General features: G+C 36.4%; 1 protein-coding gene across 8 annotated transcripts in view; it reads left to right on the forward strand.

Annotated features, from left to right (window-relative positions):
* Positions 1–19,808, forward strand: part of ATP11A (ATPase phospholipid transporting 11A) — a 133,384-nt gene that overhangs the window by 82,296 nt on the left and 31,280 nt on the right. For all 8 annotated transcript variants that reach the window (XR_010987176.1, XM_068136766.1, XM_068136789.1 and 5 more), the window contains exons 5-17: positions 509–616; positions 3,383–3,511; positions 3,982–4,085; positions 5,191–5,241; positions 6,636–6,700; positions 8,593–8,674; positions 9,930–10,080; positions 11,225–11,422; positions 13,536–13,709; positions 15,387–15,550; positions 15,805–15,876; positions 17,577–17,650; positions 17,879–17,982. Coding sequence is in view for 7 of the 8 variants with exons in the window: in XM_068136766.1 (XP_067992867.1) it covers positions 509–616; positions 3,383–3,511; positions 3,982–4,085; positions 5,191–5,241; positions 6,636–6,700; positions 8,593–8,674; positions 9,930–10,080; positions 11,225–11,422; positions 13,536–13,709; positions 15,387–15,550; positions 15,805–15,876; positions 17,577–17,650; positions 17,879–17,982 (1,476 nt within the window). In the remaining variant the exon portion in view is untranslated. The remainder of the gene's footprint in view (positions 1–508; positions 617–3,382; positions 3,512–3,981; positions 4,086–5,190; positions 5,242–6,635; positions 6,701–8,592; positions 8,675–9,929; positions 10,081–11,224; positions 11,423–13,535; positions 13,710–15,386; positions 15,551–15,804; positions 15,877–17,576; positions 17,651–17,878; positions 17,983–19,808) is intronic.

Genomic DNA, 19,808 nt, shown 5'->3' on the forward strand with positions numbered 1-19,808 from the left:
ATATGTATTGTGTATGGGTTAAAAGGTTTGATAATTAGGAAAAGGTTTGGTAATTAGGAAATATGACCACCTGTAGTCAGGTTGTCACTTTATCATCTTTTAATATGGAGTCCCAGTCTTCTGGAATACATTTTCTATCTCTCCATCTTCTCAGCAGCTGCTTTTGTAAATACTTTGCACTTACTCGAGAGCAACAGAGCATGAGCAAGAGATGGTCACTTAAATACCAGAAGTTGTTCTGCATATTGTAAACATCCCTATTCATCAAAGCATTTTCATCAAAATATACAATTTTGTTGACTAATTGTAACGTTAATCTCTCTTTTGTATATGTCCAGCAAGTCTGTATTACTGGCATGTATGACAATTTCATTTGTTCTAGTGAGAGTATTTTTTCCCCTTACCTTCATCAAGGATAATTTTTAATTTCTATTGCAAACTAGACCTTTTTCTGTGTCTTTATAGCCAAATGTGCATCACTTCATCATGCCATTTCACTGTTTCCTAGGGTTATGAAGATTGGCTTCGGCATAAAGCTGACAATGCAATGAACCAATGCCCTGTTCATTTCATTCAACATGGTAAACTGGTTAGGAAGCAAAGCCGAAAATTAAGAGTAAGTAACTATGACTTAATGGATTTTTTTTTATTTTTTTTTTTAGGACTTCATAAATCAATGGATTTTTAGGCTTCATTTCACACTTCTTGAAAAACAATTATACAAAAATGTAGTGTGGTGATGTAGCATTTGTTATATTTAACAGAGATTAGATGTACAATATACTAATTTGTAATTAACTGACTCAAAAATTTTAGAAGCTAAATGTATGCTGTTTTATTTCTACTTTTAACTCATCATGACTATGGTGTTTGTTTTCCAATTTTTAACTTGGAATTTAGCTGTTTGTCTTTTTTCCAGTGCTCTGTGGTTATGTACATTATGTACATTAATAACTTATTTAAGCCTGATTATGATAGTCAATGCTATTGATTTATTCCATGTGTGCAACATGTATACATGCACATCTGCACAACACATTCACAATATTTCCATTACTACCCACGAAATCACAGCCTCTTCACTTGCTTTCTGAATGCTGCTACATATCTTTTGTGGGTTTTTTAAAGGTTATTTCCAGAAACTAATTTCTATTGGGTTTTTTAGTTTGGTTTTGTGGGCTTATTTTGAGGTGAGGGAGGAAGATGAACTTTGCCGAGTTCTAAAGAGACTAATAATAAAATGTTGGTAGATATTTTTGGGTTTTTAGGTTTTGGGTTGTTTTTTTTCCCCTCTTATTCCTGCCTTTTTTTTTTCCTTTTGCAAATTGTTTAGATTATTAACTTCTGTTTTAATAGACTGTTGTATTATAGATAACTCCTGGCTTGCAGGATGACTTGTATGCCATGTCTTACAGAACCCAGCTAGATTTAATTAATAAATAATAAAGGATCATTCAACACTGTGATCTGTGAAAATCAAAAGTAATAGGGTTCTTCTGTCTTAATGAATCTGACCTAATTCACTTTCTGATGTGTAAAAGTTTTCTTTGGTAACTTAAACTCCAGACACAGCAGGCCTCCTGACTTCTCACCAAAGTCAATGTTCTGAATAGTTTTGATTTTTTTACTTTTATGGCATCTGTAGATTAAACTTGCAGTAGTATAACTATGTTTGAGGTGGCTGGCAATAAAATTAATTTTGTTTTCAGTGGTAAAGAGAGCTAGTAAAATATTTATGTGGCATTCTTAGTTTGTTGTAGGAATAGGTGGGTTTTCTGTCACTGTTGTTGTATAGTTGTCTTAATTACCTCAAGCATGCTTTCAGGACAAGATGCAAGCAGGTGAAGACATTTATTATGTTACACAGCAAGGTTATATAGTCGTCTTGAAATCATAGGTGTCACATCTTGATTGGCTATTTTCTACTGGTGTGCATGTAATTAAAGCACATAATAGGTCAAAGTAGCAAAACAACATTTTAATCCATCCAACCAAATTCTGCCCAGTTTCTCTCCTTTTGTTACAAAGTGTTTACATTCCTCTCTGAGCTATAGACTAAACAGAGCTTTCTCTAACAGAGGCAAATCTTTCCCCTACATTTCCCCCTTTTTGTTTTTCTAACAAGAACACACTGTTAAATTGATCTTTCTAACATTTTTTGCATACATAAAAGCAAGCAAGGTAAAATTAGCAATGTAACAAAAGCAATTAATAAGATCATCAATCCAGTTTTGATAAAAGATTTTGCCCATCCAGGTAAGCTCCAGTTTATTCAAGTTAATTCCCTAACAGTGTTTGGTCTGCTTTTGGTAAAGTTCTCACTTTGAGGGCTTTATTATACTTTATCATATCACCATTTTTCATAATGATTTCATGCAACAAATGGAAGTCCTTTTAAGAACACATTCTGGAAGGATAATGCAACTTGAGCACTAATCTCACCTGTTGGGCTCTGCTGCTCTTCAAGATGAAGTTCAGGCTGGCTCCAACCCGGGCATTCACTGCCACCAGTTCTAAATCTACCCCTTCACTCTTTCAGGATGTTATCTTTGCTTTCCTGTGTCTGCACAATGCACATAGTCGTAGTCAAAAGGAAACACATGAGGAAATTCAGCCCAAAATTCTTTATTAGGTAGAAGGGTAGCTTGTCCCCCCCACCCCCCAAAAAATGGAGGAGCCAATTGTCATTATGGGGTGGTTGGTTGTGTGTGGGTTTTTTGGGGGTTGTTGGGGTTTTTTTTGTCTCTAATTTTTGTTTGGATACTGAATATTAGGAAACTGTACAGCATTAGAAGTCACAGCCTATATAATCTGCAATATTTCATTGCTGTTGGTTTAAAAAAAGCCTAAAAGCTTTTTTTTGTATCTACAAGAAGTTGTGTAATTTATCATTATCCTAGTTCTTCAGTATGTATCAGTAAATCCTATCTAGGCTGTCAAAATCTTATTTTTAAATATTTCTATTGATTATTGTTATCAGTCTGTTTCGCTTAACTAAAATTAACTGAATCCTGCCAACTGTTAAGGTTATACGAATTCAGCTTTATGTCACAAGAACAGTGATATATCTTAACTGATGTGAAAAATATTTTGGTGGGATTTTGAGACTTTGATATTCTTAAAACACATGTAGTACTTGCAAAATTATTACCCTGAAAGGTACTACACAGTAGGACTCAGTCATTCTGTAAGTTGTTACTCCGTTTTCCAGGTATTTGTGTAGTTTTTTACTCCTGTGATAAAATCCTGGTGTAAATAAAATTTGATTTATTTTCAACATATTTGAATGAACCTAGGTTTTTTTTTCAAGTTGGAAATTTGGGCAGCTACATAAGTGATAATTGCATTTTATTTTGTTGTGTAATTTTGTTTTGTTTTGTAGGTTGGAGATATTGTAATGGTAAAAGAAGATGAAACATTCCCATGTGACTTAATATTTCTATCAAGTAGTAGAGGAGATGGAACTTGTTTTGTTACAACAGCTAGTTTGGATGGTGAATCCAGTCATAAAGTAATGTTCTACATTTTCTTTTTAAGGCAAAGTTTGCATGTAATTTTTATATAGATCGCTGTAAGACTTTATGCTTACATGTGTGAGCAAATAGAGTAAGTTGTGTAACTACATTTTTACCAGTTGACTGTAATTTCTCTTAAAGTTTCATTATTTTATGGAAAGTTTCTAAATATATTTATTTAAGATTTTGTTTGGGGCCAGTGTAGGCATGTAGATTACAGAGGTAATGCACAAATAGTTTTGTATTTAAATGCTTTCACAGTGTTCTGATTTGTGAGTATGCTAGGAGGTAGTTGCATACTATATAAGATGCCCAATTAGGAGCATTTGAAGGTGCATCTTATTTGAGCTATGAGTTCCTAAGTAAAAGCTAGTAAACCTGTTTGTACTGAAGTGTGTGTGTGCAAATTAATGTCTTTTATATCTGTTCTTAACTGGTTTTATTTACACCTTTTTATTCATTTCAGACATACTACGCTGTTCAAGATACAAAGGCATTTCACAGTGAACAAGAAATTGATGCACTGCATGCTACCATTGAATGTGAACAACCTCAGCCTGACCTTTATAAGTAAGGAAATAATTCTTACAGATTTCATTTAAGGTACCCAACCAATAATCTACAGCAATATCATAATGAAAAGATAATGGCTACATCTGCCTGGTGAGTGTGGGCCCCAGGGTGACCTTGAAGTCAGGTTAGTCTTCCATCCATGCTCTTTTCCTGCAGACAGTTCACTGGTCAATCCCAGGACAGTGGTCTCCAGAGAGAGATGCACAAGGTGATCTATTGGAATGTGTGACCAAAATTGTAGAATTTAGGTTTATTTTTAAACCTAAGATAAAAAACAAACCACAAATTTAAGATTTAATACTATGCAATATTGACGCTAATCATCTCCACCAAGAGGCTGAAAAATTCTGAAATACTCAGGACTATTTGAAATATGAATTTACATCTGTTGTCATTAATGGTTGACCTCACCCAACATGCTTTGAGATATTAGATAATGATAGCATGAAACCATCATGTTTAGCAAGATGTCTCATTCTGCCCCTCCAGGAAGTAGGCTGGGGGTGGGCAAGAGGCTGGGAGTCAGGATGGCTGACCTCAGTTGACCCAAGGGATATTCTGTGTCATGCTCAGCAGTAAAGCTTGAGGAGGGTAGTCTTTCCAAAATAGTTGTTTGGAGACTGGTTGGGCATTGGTCTGCTTAGGGGATGTGGGCAGTGGTTGCCTTTGAGTCTCTCGGGTTTTTTCCCATCACTTACTAAACTCATGTCACTTCCACTTTTCCAATTGTCTCTTCTATCCTGCTGCAGGGAGAATGAGTGAGAGGCTTAGGGGATGCCTAGTTGATATCCAGGAACACAACTCACCACATAGGGAAACTGTACTTGGGGATATCCAGAGGGAAAATTGCTGATTGACTTTGTTTTTATTTTGTTTTGAACTCAATTGTAAGTTTTAGGTTATGCAAAGGATAGTAATTACACTGGCTTATTTCAGGCAGTTTAGGGAAAGATTTCTTGTTGTTTCTTGATAATGGGTCTGGTTAGAAGATTTATTTCTGATTTATAATATCTGGGGTTTTTTATATATATGCAACTTTTACATCTGTGTATTTTTGCATTTCTGTATTTTTAATGCATCTATATATTTCTTGTTTTTGCAGATTTGTTGGTCGAATAAATGTTTACCATGACAGGAATGAGCCTATTGCAAGGTAGGGGTTATTCTGTATTGCTCTCATTTTCTTCTTAGAAATTTAAGGAAATGTCCACAGTGCTGTGTGTTCAGGAAGGCAACATCCAGGGAGATGCATCTTGTATGTGGTGTAGGAGACAGCAGTCTGTTATCCTGGGTCTGGTGCCTGCAAGGGTCTGCCTTCTGTGCAAGTAGGTAGGGCTCATCCTGAAGAGAGCATGGTGCTTTCTGCTTGGGAAGCAGTCTGTAGCCCAGGACATTCCTTGTCCAGCAAACAGAGAAGAAAAATTAATCAGTACAAAAGGATGAGGTTTTTGTCCTTTCTGCCTAGGATCTCCTGTCTACCAGCAAGGAAGAAGCTTGCACTATCTGCTTTTGTTCAGGTCCTTGCCACAGAGGGCAGAGCATTAGGATGGAATGCTTCTCACTTGGGTGATATCCTAGACCACAGCATGCTAGGAAAACTTTTTTTCCTTTTTCATGTAAAAGATTATTTTGAATAAATTTGGTTAGACATGAACTTGTGTGGAAGAGGAAAGGAAAATAATTGGAAAGTAGCTTTTAATCTTACCAGCAATAAATTGATCTTTGTTTAAGACAAGAAGAAAATCTGTGACATTAAGTCTTGGGTTCCTGTGACAGCACTCTGAATCATGTAACATCATTCCACTGGTTTAAATGAAACTAATTTCAGGTTTTACATCAGAGTTAGGGCCCTGGTTTTTGTTGTGGGTTTTTTTTGGGGGGTGTGTGTGTTTGGTTTTGTTTAGAGTATTCTGATTTCAAGTAACGTTCAAAAATACTTAAGTTACTTCTTGGTAGTTAAGTGTTGTATTTTTTTCCATTGCTGTGTAGATAGCCTGACAATTCTGCTGCCCGTATGTAAAGCAGTCCTTGTTTTGCAGTCATAGGGTGATTTGTATTACATATGCTGCAAAGTATTATTCTCAGCTGCATGGGGATCTCCACATTAATTCCTTTAATTCTTAATAAATTATTTTTCCTATATTAATTTTTGTGCTTTGAAGTGTATTGAGCAATACCTTCTATGCCATTTATACTTTAAATGGAAGAGTGTATTGTCCTTAATAAGTCATTTGAATGTGCAGGGCACTTAGTTTATATAAGCCTAAAAAAGACTTCAACCAGTATTTAAAAAAATTAAGAACCTTGTAATTAGAATGATGAATATTTGGGTACCTACATACATAGTTTTTAGATGTGTCGGTTTAAGATTCGAATTGTGAAATTATGAGCTTAATATATAATATATATCCCTACAGAGCATTAAATCTAGTAATTTTGCTACATGAAATTAAAATGCTGGAATAAAACTAATGTCCTGTTTTATGTGGCTTCCACTAAAGTCTCCCCGCTCTTTCTTGTTTGTTTTGTACCACTTGTATTTTGCAGGCCATTAGGATCTGAAAATCTGCTTCTTAGAGGAGCCACTTTAAAGAATACAGAAAAAGTATTTGGTAAATATTTATATTGATTATTTAAATGGACTCTCAGGTAATAAACATACAACAAGGCTATAATCTACATTTACTACTGAGCATATGACTTCTGTTGATTACTTGATTTACAACTTTTTAGGAAGGCTTACTGTTGCCACAATTGCAGCAAAGTTATTGTATATAGTAACTATAGACATTTTTGAGAGGGGGATTTTATAGTTTTTTGTCTTCAGGGATTAATGATGATGACTCATCTTCTAAAAGTAAATATATGCATTTTGAACAATCACTGTGAATTTTTTTTGTCCCAAAGCACTTAATGAGCCTGTTGAAAAGTGTTAAATCTGCTTTGCTCTTTTGTTAAACAGATACTCCAAGCAGATATAAATATGCCTAGGAGACCAAAACCCAAACACTTAAAACAGTTCCTGATGGAAATTAGAGTTTCTGTTAGACTTTCTATTAACAGTATGTTTTATGTGTTTGAATGTTTTAGCAGAATTAGGAAGTATAAACCAAGATACATATTTTTGGTAATTCTTCAAGAAAGCATAGTGGGAGTAGTATGTAGTTGTACAATCTTGCAAGTTTTTCTCCAAAAAGAATGTAAAAATATACATTAATTTAAACTTGTTCTCTTTATCTTTAGTTGTAATCTAAAACAGGTGAAGTAATTATTAGGTAATAAGTATTTTTATACTTCCAGAATGGTTTTAGTATTTCTGTGAACTTGTGTATTGGGCCAGTGATGTCCTAATACAAGTGGTTGATTCTGGTCTGCCTAATGAATGCAGTGTTTGCCATTACCTCAGCACAATCCATATCCTAAACAATCTCTTTTAGCACAGTACAAGTGTGCTGGTTTCATAAGCACTTTAAGTCCATCTTGCTTACAGCTTCTCTTGTGTTGTATGTAATATTTTTGAAGTTTAGTCTCTCAATCTGTGTTATTAATAGGAAATAGGTAATATCACTTTTTTTGTTAATTATTTGAATTTCCTGAAGTAAGCAAAGTTGATGGCTGCCTTCTAATCTTTTTGGATGTACCCTGTAGTTTAGCCCTATCTGGATTTTCTTTTACAATGTATGATGTAGGTTTTAAAACTGAAGCCTAAACAGAAATTTGAAAACACGAGGGAATTTATTCATAACTCAGCCCTGGTTTGACTTTGCTACATAGCAACATGTTAGCAATTGGGAACTATAGAATAGAATAGAATTAACCAGGTTGGAAAAGACCTCAAAGATCGTCAAGTCCAACCCATCATCCAGCACCATCTAATCAACTAAACCATGGCACCAAGCACCCCATCCAGTCTCTTCTTAAACATCTCCAGTGATGGTGACTCCACCACCTCCCTGGGCAGCCCATTCCAATGGCCAATCACTCTTTCTGTGAAAAATTTCTTCCTAAACATCCAGCCTAAACTTCCCCTGGCGCAGCTTGAGACCATGTCCTCTCCTTCTGTCAGTGGTTGTCTTGGAGAAGAGACAAGCCCTCACCTGACTACAACCTCCCTTCAGGTAGTTGTAGAGAGCAATAAGGTCTCCTGTGAGCCTCCTCCAGGCTAAGCAGCCCCAGCTCCCTCAGCCTCTCCTTATAGGGCTTGTGCTCCAAACCCCTCACCAGCTTTGTTGCCCTGCTCTGGACACATTCCAGCAACTCATCTTTCCTAAACTGAAGGAACCGGAACTGCTCTGGAATGATTTGTATATGCTCATTAAGATTTACCTCCAGGTACCAATATATTGAAGTAATTTCTAGTTTTTGATTATCATCCAAGTATATTTAGTTTTTTTCCTTCAGACTACAGAGAATTAAAGGAATGACAAGAGTAATGTAACAAATTGTGCTTTTTTGAAGTTACTGTACTGTGCTATCTTTACTAAAGCAAGTTGTTTAATTTTAGGTGTTGCTATCTACACTGGCATGGAGACTAAAATGGCGTTAAATTACCAGTCAAAATCGCAGAAGCGATCTGCTGTAGAAAAGTAAACTTTCTAATACTAATTTTGGAGGGTGGACATATTTTGGGGTGGAAATTGCAGGTTTGAATGTGGAATAAGAGGGGACTTCTTTTTTTTTCCTCAGTCTGTGTTTCATTTATTTAAATTTAAAGAAGAGGTAGAGGGACTTGAAACTTTCCCTTTTTTCCCCTTAATTTTGTTACTTATAAAATCAATTGTGTAGGGCCATGGTTTTTAAAAAGCCACCTTATATGTTGAAAAGGTAAGCATTGCATTGTTTTGCTACTGTGTAAGACTTTTCTTGCACTGGTTGGAACACCCCTACTGACAGTTTTCCAGGGCTATGTGCTTCAATACCCTAACAGTCCTTTTCATTGCAGTTAAGGCTTGAGGTCAATAAAAATAACTTTTTGGATGCACTTCAGATCAGCTACAGTAACACAAAGCCTGTCTGTCTGTAGCAGGTTTTCCCTAGTTCAACTGAACTTTAAAGTTCCGTGCAAACATATATGATGGGAAAAGAAGGCACAGCTATCCTCAATGAATGAGCTCTCATTTGTTGCTTATTTGGTAGAAATAGATTAATTTTCCTGCACTACTCTGCTATCTGAAATTATCAACACTGTGTAAGGTGTCCAGTCTTCTCAAAAACAAGAGAGTGTCATTGGTTAAGGCAAGATTGATGAGTGACCAGCTGATACTCTTATGTAGTGATGATACATTGCTTTCTATTGTTATTGGTGTATGACATATGGATTTTAGCTCATGCCCATTGTTAATGAAAATACAATTTGTTCTGTTTTTTCACATCTGCTAGAAAGTGATTACAATTACACTGTAATATAAACTTCAAATGTAACATATGTATAAAGTGACATATGCTGGAAAAACTAATACCTGCACAGCAAACTGGTTTTGATTTATATCTCTATAACAGTACTTCAGTAAGAGTTTTTATATTGGCTCAGAGAGACAGCATAAAAAGGTCTGCAGATGTAAGCCTATTTATTCTGTTATGGTTCTATCTATGCCATTAATTCAACAAATATGCTAGATTTGGTAATGTATCACACACATTTTGGATACAATTTTAGCAGTTACCATTTTAAATAGAAAATGGTCTTAATTTTTCTTCATTAAGAAAACTGTAGAAAAGTTATTAACATCATAGCATTGTTAGACTTGCAAGAAATGTTGGACTGAAGCACAAGTCTAGCATTTTTTATTAAATTGTAGTCTGTATGCTAATGAAATTCTTATTTTGCCTTTCCTTTCACAGATCTATGAATGTATTCCTTATTGTATACCTCTGTATACTCATCAGTAAAGCACTAATAAATACTGTCCTGAAGTATGTCTGGCAGAGTGAACCATTTCGTGATGAGCCATGGTATAATCAGAAAACAGAGCCAGAAAGGAAAAGAAATTTGGTATGAAAATAAATAAAAAATCAGAAAAATATCACTAAACCTTAACGTATAATAATCATACTGAAAAGTACATACAGCCTACTTGCTTACCGTTAATAAAGTGTTGCTTTTTTGTGCTATACAGTCATGACAGTATATTTGTAGAAAGCTTGTATGTTAAATAATTGTACTTAAATTGTGTGTGTGAATTTAACAAGAAAAAGACTGGTTTAGTATGAAAAGCCTCATGAAAGCATTTCAGAGTTTCCTGTCATTTATGTGAATTACTGAAGAACTACCCTGTTACAGACTGAGAGGAATCCCACAGCTATTGACAATCATATAGCTAATATGTTCATAAGAATCCTCTGTAGGAATCTGTGTAAAAATGTGTCCTAAAAGCTTAGTTTCTTACAGTTCTGTAACTGGCATAAGTACCAGAGACCAGTAACAGCTCTGTCTGGTGCCCTTATGGGTGCAAAGACATAGTCCAGAACAGATACACAGATTATACAAAGTAATGAACTGAATGCAGCATCAAAGAAAGCGTTATGTTGTATCACTGAATCTTCCTGTCAGACGTGGGGAAGATTTCCTTTTTTACCTTAAATGAATGATGAGCACATAACAGCCAGGCATATTCTAGATATTTCATTATCACCATTAATACTATCTCAACCTGCTCAGCTGGCTGACTATACCTCCAACAGGCCTCCACCACTGAAAAAAAATCAAGCCAGGTTATTCTTCATGTAACGCTGCCTGAAAGTTAGGTAATTTGGTAGTCTTTGAATGAGTTACTGTAGTTTAACGGTATTTTTGTGTTAAATTGAGAATGCACATTTTATGGTTTTCTGTGTTACAGGTATTTTCCATTTTCTAATACTAGTTGCTCTAGAACTTTGCAACAATTGTGTAGCTATATTCTGCACCTCTGACTGTATAGAAAACTACAAGTTTAAAACACGATTTTTTTTTTTCCTCATGCCACATTAGTTGTTAGAAATCATGAAGGTATACATCCTGTGCTGAACTGTGAGCTGTGAAAGGTGTTGCTTCCTGCTTGAAAGTTAGTTGAAAAAATTAATATACTAATGTATGTAGTCATATTTTGGTGTTTGATGGTACATGAAAAATCATTACGTTCATTTTGTTTCTTTGGCAGTTTCTTCGAGCTTTTACAGACTTCCTTGCATTCATGGTTCTTTTCAACTACATTATTCCTGTATCCATGTATGTCACTGTGGAAATGCAGAAATTTCTAGGTTCTTATTTCCTTACATGGGATGAGGAAATGTTTGATGAGGACACAGGTGAAGGACCACTGGTGAATACTTCTGACCTCAATGAAGAGTTGGGACAGGTAAATGTCATCAAATGATGATTTTATTTTTTTCCCTACCATATTTTTTTGTTATAAAATTGTCACTTCAATTTTTTATTTCTTTAGCTTAGTTTGTATTTTCTTTAGTCCAAATTAATTTTTAAAATTAAATTTGAGGTCTGATTTTTCGGAATTAAATATTCTGATTTCTCACCCAGAGGAAGTCAGTTACTATTGCTGTATTATTAAAGGATAAATGCTTCAAGACAGTAATGATTTCTCTCTATTGAGTGTAGAGAGAGAGAATATATAAGCATCTAAGTTCCTGAGAGTGAAAGTCAGATGCAAAGAAAAAAAATCCAAACCAACAAAAAAACCTCAAACAAAAAGCCCAACATTTAATCTGACTATACTGAGAGCAGATCTTTAGATGCAAGTTTGTTTCATCCCATAAAATGATTATCAGTCTCATTGCGGGGGGGGGGGGGGGGGGAAGAAAATATTTTTTAGTGGTCTGTGTTGAGAAAATCATCACTGACACAGATATATATGAATGTTTTTCAGATGATTTTCATAGGTTTTCAAGTAAATTAATATGATGGTGTGTTTCATTATATTTCCACTTCCCAACTTGTAATTAAGCTTTCAGGGACATATATCTATTTGGATAAAAGGTGGGGTGAAGGTCTTATTTTGGGAGACAGTCAGCACTGTCTCCCATAAGATCCTTGTACAGAAACAGTTGAATTCTGGGCTCTATGAGCAGACAGTCAGGTGAACTGAAAACAGCTTGAACAGTCATGTACAGAGTGTGATGTTCTGCAGTGCAAAGTCTAGTGATGTACATGAGAGATCAATACTATCAATGCAATCAATCAATATAATCTAGTCCTGATCATTAATGATCTGGATGGTGTGGCACAGTATACCTTGGATGCCACCCATCTGGAAAGCAGCTTGGCAAGAAAAGGACCTGGGGGTGCTGCTGAATACCAAGTTGAACCTGAGCCAGCAATGTGCCCTTGTGGCAAAGAAGGTGAATTGGTATCCTGGTCTTCATTAGACAGAGGTGGCAGATGAAGGGAGGAGAGCTGCATTTTCTGCTCTGCACTGTTGGGCATACTGGAGGGAGTCCGGTGAAGGGCCACAAAAATGGTGAAGGGTCTGGAGCATCTCTCATGTGAGGACAGGCTGCAACAGCTGCAACTGTCCAGCCTGGAGAAGGGAGGGTTTGCAGAAGATTTTATCAATGTGTATGAATACCTGAAGTGAGGGTTCAAAGAAGATGAAGCCAGGAGCTTTCTGGTAGTGCCCAGTGCCTAGAGGCAATGGGCACAACCTGAAACAGAAGGCTCCATCTGAAATGGAAACACTATTTTACTGTCATGGTGACTGAGTTGCCCAGGCAGACTGAAGTCTCCTTTAAAGATAACCCAAACCTCCTCAACTGTCTGGGCAACCAGCTCTTGGTGGCTCCAAAATTGAGCTTCTGCTGATCTAGCTGATCTGGTTTATAGTTCAGGTTTTTATTTTTTTTTTTTATGTTGTTTATTGTTTTATGTTGTTAGCCTTAAATTCTGGGGATCATTATAAAAGATAAAATTAATGAAAAATTCAATACTGAGACAAAAGGAATGTTTCCATGGCGTTAACAATGCCCACATATATAACTGTATGTGACCTTTTGTTCAGAGCCTTCATTTAAACTGACATAATTGTAGTAGAGAATTCTGCTCCCTTAAAGACCATTCTGACAGTTACTGAGCCAAATCCAGCCATACACATCAAGTAATGATCCCTGGGAAATGGAATCTCTGTGTGTTTTGTTTCTATATCTGTCTTGCAACCAGACATGAAAAAGGAGCTTGAGAGAAGAGTGAAAGTAGGTTAAACGTGTAGTTTAGATGTGTTATAAGGCAAAAGATACCTCTGCTAATACTCCTGTATGATAAAAGTCTTTCAGAACCCAAATGTCTGTGGAAGTCTGTGGACTACCAAGAGAAATTTTTGTCTTACTTTTCTGAAAGATCCTGCCTAAGGATAAGCATCTTTGATGGAAAGTGCAGGCCAGTAACAATATTGGTTTTGTTAAGAAAACTTGGAAAACTCTCTGTTCATGTTCCTGCTCTTTCTAATTTGTGCTCATTTGCAGATTGAGTATGTCTTCACAGATAAAACAGGAACATTAACTGAGAACAATATGGAATTTGTAGAGTGTTGCATTGAAGGGCACATTTATATACCACATGTTATCTGCAATGGCCAAATTCTCCATGATTGCACAGGAATTGATATGATTGATTCTTCTCCAGGAGGAAGTGAAAAGGTATGATGACTCTTTGTATTTCTTGGTCTTCACACTGAAATGTGAAAATTGAACTGTGCTGATGAAGGAACTAATAGAAATATAACATCTCTGAATTTCACTAATCAAAGTAGATAACTGCTGGAAATGCATCACAACAGAGACATTTTCCTTTCCTAATTTAGAGTAAGATTTACAGAACTTTTTCTGGTTAATAGCTGAAGAAGTGTAATACATGGTTTCTGTTTAATATTAGCCACAATAGGAAAGTGAAAGCAGGAAACTCCTCAAGGGGGAAAATGAGTGCTCAGTGCAAACACTTACTTAGTCATTGCTAAGTGAAGATGTGGCCAGAGAATAATTTATGGTCAAATAGAATTACTTTTAAGTGTCACTTAATATAGCCATATCTAAAATGTGCTACACATAGCATTTATGTCCTGTGTCTTTTTTGTGTGTGTAAAGCAAAGTTAGTTGAGAGTAGAATCCCCAGCATTACTGAAATTTAGGATGTCCTTAACAGAAGAAGTCCCCAAGCTGCGCCAGGGGAAGTTTAGGCTCAAGGTGAGGAGAAAGTTCTTCACTGAGACAGTCATTCGTCATTGGAATGTGCTGCCCAGGGAGGTGGTAGAGTCACCGTCCCTGGAGGTGTTCAAGAGGAGATTGGATGTGGCACTTGGTGCCATGGTCTAGTCATGAGGTCTATGGTGACAGGCTGGACTCAATGATCTTTGAGGTCTCTTCTAACCTTGGTGCTACTGTGATACTTTGAACTAGTTAACAGAAGCAGAAGTCCCATATAGAAGCCCTAATTCCCCGGTGTAATCTATTGCTCACAGTGGCTATTTATATACTCTTTATTATCAATCACTTAACCAGTTGAGTCTCTCCAGGTATATAAACTAAAATCATTCTCCAGTAAGAGGTGCCAGCATCTCAGGATGTTGTTCATGGCACGCATAGAAAAACAAGTTTGTAGCTTGTAGTTGGCCAGCTAGAAAGCATTTTGCAATTCTGTGCACTTTGTATGCGTCTCAGTAAGACAGTGGCTGCAACAACAGACAGTTTGAACAGTCAGGAGAATAAGGTTCAGACACACAGAAATAAGTAGAACACAAACAGGTATCCATGAAATAGAAGTCTCTTTCTGATGTCAGAAGCTATCTCTACCAGCCATCTGAAACTTTGCAGAAAGTTACTGGCTCCAGCTGCCAAAATGTCCACATTTGTTTTATATAGCTTTGAGAGGTGTTCAAGCTGTGTTAAGAAACTGAAATGTGTAAGCCCCGTTAACCTTTTGCTCCAGGTACTGTGCCCCTCTCTGTGGACTCAAAACTCCTGAAATTGTCCTTGAGTAGTATTTAATGCAGGTTGTTCCAAGTTTAATCAAAGTAGAAAAAAACCCAAACTTCAGCCACATCCAGGCACTCAGGAGGCAAAAGATCCATGCTGTCTTTTCTGGGCATTAGCAGCTCGACTTGCATGGTAATACCAGTAACAGTAGCAGCTATTAAGCAGTTGTATGATTACAATTGGGAAAGACTTGGCTCCCCCCTAAAGGGCAGGTGACCTGTGACACTGCCTTTATTTGATAACAAATAATAGTAATCAGTGACTTTGCTAGCATTCCAAAAGAAAAGCTTTCAAAGGGACACTTAAAAGTGATCACACAATGACAACCATTCTTTTTATTTTTAGGAGAGAGAGGAACTATTTTTCCGAGCTCTTTGTCTTTGCCATACTGTTCAGGTAAAAGATGATGACAGCGTAGATGGATTGAAGAAAAACCATCTCTCAAGAAGGTCTTGTATATATATTTCATCATCACCTGATGAAGTTGCTTTAGTTGAGGGAATACAAAGGTATGTGTGTAATCTAGAGATCTAATCACTGAAGTTTGAAATTGTTTTCAGCACGAAAAAATCATAGTAACAAAAAATCAACTCGTCTAGAGCCTGCTGATTTTCTTAACATAGTCATACTATTTTGTATTCATATATGAAGTAAGAGCAGTGGTTTGGGTTTTTTCAGAAGATACACTTGGTCTTAAATCTGTATGACGTGCTTCAAATGGGTAATGATGTATTTGTTGTATTCGTTCTCTTTCATTTTACAGACTTGGTTACACTTATCTAAGGCTGAAGGACAATTTTATGGAGATCTTAAATCGGGAAAATAACATAGAGAAGTGAGTGGTTGGAAATACGACAAAATAGAACGATGAGGAGTTTTTACTGATGTTTAATAAATCTTCCTTTCCCTATACATTAATTTTTAATTCAAATAAGTCCAAAATAGTAGGCCATTTATTTTTCTATTACAGTGTACTAGTATTTATAATATGGATTGACCTTGTAGTTCTGTATTTTCACTTAGTCTGTTAGTTTGACAGTATATGCAATATGAAATATTAATATAAAAACAAAGGAGTGGTGTGGGATTCATGACCTAATCTAATAGTCCCTAAGAGCTTTGGGGATGACAGATATTTTTCCTTTGTTATATGTTAAATAATATTTTCTTAACCGAAGATGGTGTGTATACCATTTGTTGTTCACAAATAATGCATATAATTTACATGAGGGTAATATCTATAGAGTACATTTTTGTAGCAGGTTCAAAGAAAATTTTAAACTGTGCTTTTTTTAGGTCATTTTCTTTTGACATATAGAATAAATCTTGCAGACCACAATATGAGAAAAAACTTCATTAAAATTTAAGCAGTACAGCTGTTGGAAAATGTTACCTTATGCTTCTGTAGATGTCTAATGGTTAAGTCCATTGTGTATCTATCTCTTCCTGCATGTGTATTCTGCTAACTACATAGGGACACTTTTGGACACAAATATAGGAAGCCTGCTGTTATTTTCCCCCCTTTCAGGAGATTGTGAAGGACATCTCCTGAAAGTTACTTCAGACTTTTATGGCTCAACTCATAAGAACTGGAGTCAGTATTAATTGGTGATTAATGAGAGCACTGTAATTACTAGGAATTTTCTTCAAAATGCACCACAGTTTATGGACTAAGGCTTGATCCAGCTCCTTATTAGAATCTGTTGTGGCTTTTAATGAAATAAATACTGTGGCCTTTCATGTGTTTGAATCTTAGGCTGTTGGATTGTGCAGCCTTGGAACTGAATTATCTATGTAAATAAGCAGATATATTTTATAAGCAAAATATTAACAGAGATGCATCCTGAAGAGATTGAGATTAATGAAGTCGATATGCTTGAGTTTGTGCTGGGAAAGGGGGCCTTTCTTAGAAAAAAGGATGTAGGTAAAACAGTAAATAAAAGTATACGAGCTGATGAATTTCCCAGAAACAGTACAGCAGGAGCTTGTGTTCATTTTTTCCTCCTAGAGAGGAAAGGAATGTAGGATAAAGTGAAATAAAAAAACAGCCACAAATACAAAGGCCAGTAAGAAGATGGGATTTTTAATTTGAAAAACTTGACAGCACAGATTCATGAAAATAGGTGAGCATTTCTGTGAGATAGGAACAATCAAAATAAGTATTAAATAAAGACTTCTGTGTAACCATCTACTCATTTCAAGTTCAAAGCTATGCCTGGCTAATATAGGTAGGAATTTACCTATTTTATAAGCAGTATAATGTTCTATTGCAAGGTTTCTGGTCTTCTGATTAAATAAATTATATGGACTGTATATCCAAATATATATATCACACAGACAAATTCTGTTGCAAGTAGTTAGGAGCTGTGGGTTTCCCAATTACTGTTTGTAACCTGCTGGTTTATTCTATGCTAGTTACATTTCTGTAGTACATGATTTGCCATGTTAGAAGTCATGTTTTAATTGATATACTTGAAGTTGTTCAGGGATCTGGAATAGCAGAGTTGTTTAAAAAAATACTCTTTTCTGTTTCAGGTTTGAATTATTAGAGGTTTTGAGTTTTGATTCTGTGAGACGACGCATGAGTGTAATTGTTAAATCTTCAACAGGTAGGGCTGTCATATTCTGTTCCCTCTCATATGGTTTTGTTTCACTTGGATTTATTTCAGGTTTATCAAAGAGTTATTAACCACAGCTTATGCACCTTTCCTTATAAAAGAAAGGGACCTGCACTAGCATAAGTGTAAATGTTATAAATCAGCTGAAAGACGTCTTTTTGAAGACTCACACTTGGTGATTTTGAATTCCCTATGCTGTCTTTGGTTTTGTTTTTTTAGGCGATATATTTCTGTTTTGTAAGGGAGCAGATTCTTCCATATTTCCTAGAGTTAAAGAAGGCAAAATTGAACAAATACGATCCAGAGTTGAACGCAATGCAGTGGTAAGATTCCATTTTATCTGTTCATGCGATACGGGAGTGCTGGTGGACAAGTTCACTGTGAACCAGTATTGTGCCCTCAGGGCTGAGAAGGCCAACTGTGTTCTGGGGTCCGTAAAAATGGTGCGGCTAGCAGGTTGAGGGCGGTTCTTCTCCAGCTCTACTCTGCTCTGGTAAGGCTGAACTTGGAGTATTCTGTCCAGTTCTGGGCTCCCCAGTTTAAGAGGGACTGAGAACTACTGGAGAGAGTCCAGCAGAGGGCTACAAGGATGGTGAGGGGACTGGAGCATCTCTGTGAGGAGGAAAGGCTGAAAGACTTGTGGCTCTTCATGCTGGAAGAGAAGACTGAGAGGGGATTTTATAAAAGCATATGAATATCTGCCGGGGCCTTTTAAGTCCATGTGGGAACAGGAATGACACGACACCAATATGATGCATAAATTGTTCAACGTTATTAATTATCAGCTCTACTTTTATATTGTATACTTGCACTATTCTGCAATATGATAGGCTGTTCTGCATCCTCATGAGCTGTCCATGCGCCCTTTTGATCAGTCTGGTTGGTTGTTGACATTTGTGCAAATTGAATCACAATCCCAGATTCACATCCCCTGTTGTGTTACAATGTCTTCTTATTGCTAACTTTCCCAACGGTTGTTTATCAGAACAGCAGTTCGTGTTCTTTTACAAGGCTATTATAATACATATTCTGAACAAAGCTATCATAGAGCACATTCTAAATTAGCTGCTTATGTCATTCTACATTAGTTGCTTATGCTAACACTTCAAGACAGCCTGAGCCCCAACAAATATCTAAAGGGAAGAGGTCATGAGGATAGGGCTGGGCTCTTCAGTGGTGGCCAGTGATAGGACAAGGAAGAAAAGGCACAGATTGGAACATAGATGATTTCACTTGAACTTACAGAGAACCTTCTTTACTTAGAGGGTGACACAGCACTGGAACAGGCTGTCCAAAGAGGCGGTAGAGTCTCCTTCCTTGGAGACCTCAAAGCTCAATGATCCCTGGAGATCCTTTCCAACTCCTACTATTGTATGATTCTATTATATCAGTGTCAAAAAAGAAAAAGCATTAAGTGTCCTGACCTCCTGCTTGATCTGGTAACAGATTTGTCTTTCCAGGCACCAGGATTATTGTATATCAAAGTGCACACAGGCTGTATGCTTAGCAGACTGTTAGTCCCTTATTTGAATCTGACCTCCATCTCATCTTCCCAGTGGCAGTTGTGGTGAGATGAAGGTATTAGGAATGCACAACTGTCTGTTACACCAGAGGTAATCAATTAGCTTTCTAGTATGGCACTGTGGTGGTTTGAATTAACTTTTGAATAAAAGAAAAGTGAAAAAGTTTACTGAAAATTTAATCTCTGCTTTCAATCCCTAGCCATAGCAGTTTTGACTTGCTGCCTCTGCTTCACAAGCTAAGGAGAAAATCCATTAGAGCACAATGTAGTGATGAATGCACTTGTTATGGGGGAAACAGTGCAGTGATCATATTTATACTTACATTTTTGCTTGCTGAAAATTAGCTTTGAACTGCATGATCACATTTAAAAGAAATTCAGAATTTGATTTTTACCCAAAAGTACCTGGAGTTGTAAAATACTGAATTTTGGTATGTCCAAAAATATGCAGATTCTTTACAATGCAATATGGCTGCCAGCCTTATAAATAGGATCACATTTACTTGCAGACAGTACTTGAACTGAAAACAAATTGTTTTTAACAGGCATGTGAAAAAGTACCTGCATTGCTCTTATGAAAGTGCTTTGTGAAGTTCTACTATATGAAACAGCTGCCTGACAAGTGAA

This window comes from Melanerpes formicivorus, unplaced genomic scaffold (assembly GCF_026170545.1).
Source record: "Melanerpes formicivorus ecotype bairdi unplaced genomic scaffold, bMelFor1.0.p_v2 SCAF_1, whole genome shotgun sequence".
Classification (NCBI taxonomy): Eukaryota; Metazoa; Chordata; class Aves; order Piciformes; family Picidae; genus Melanerpes; species Melanerpes formicivorus.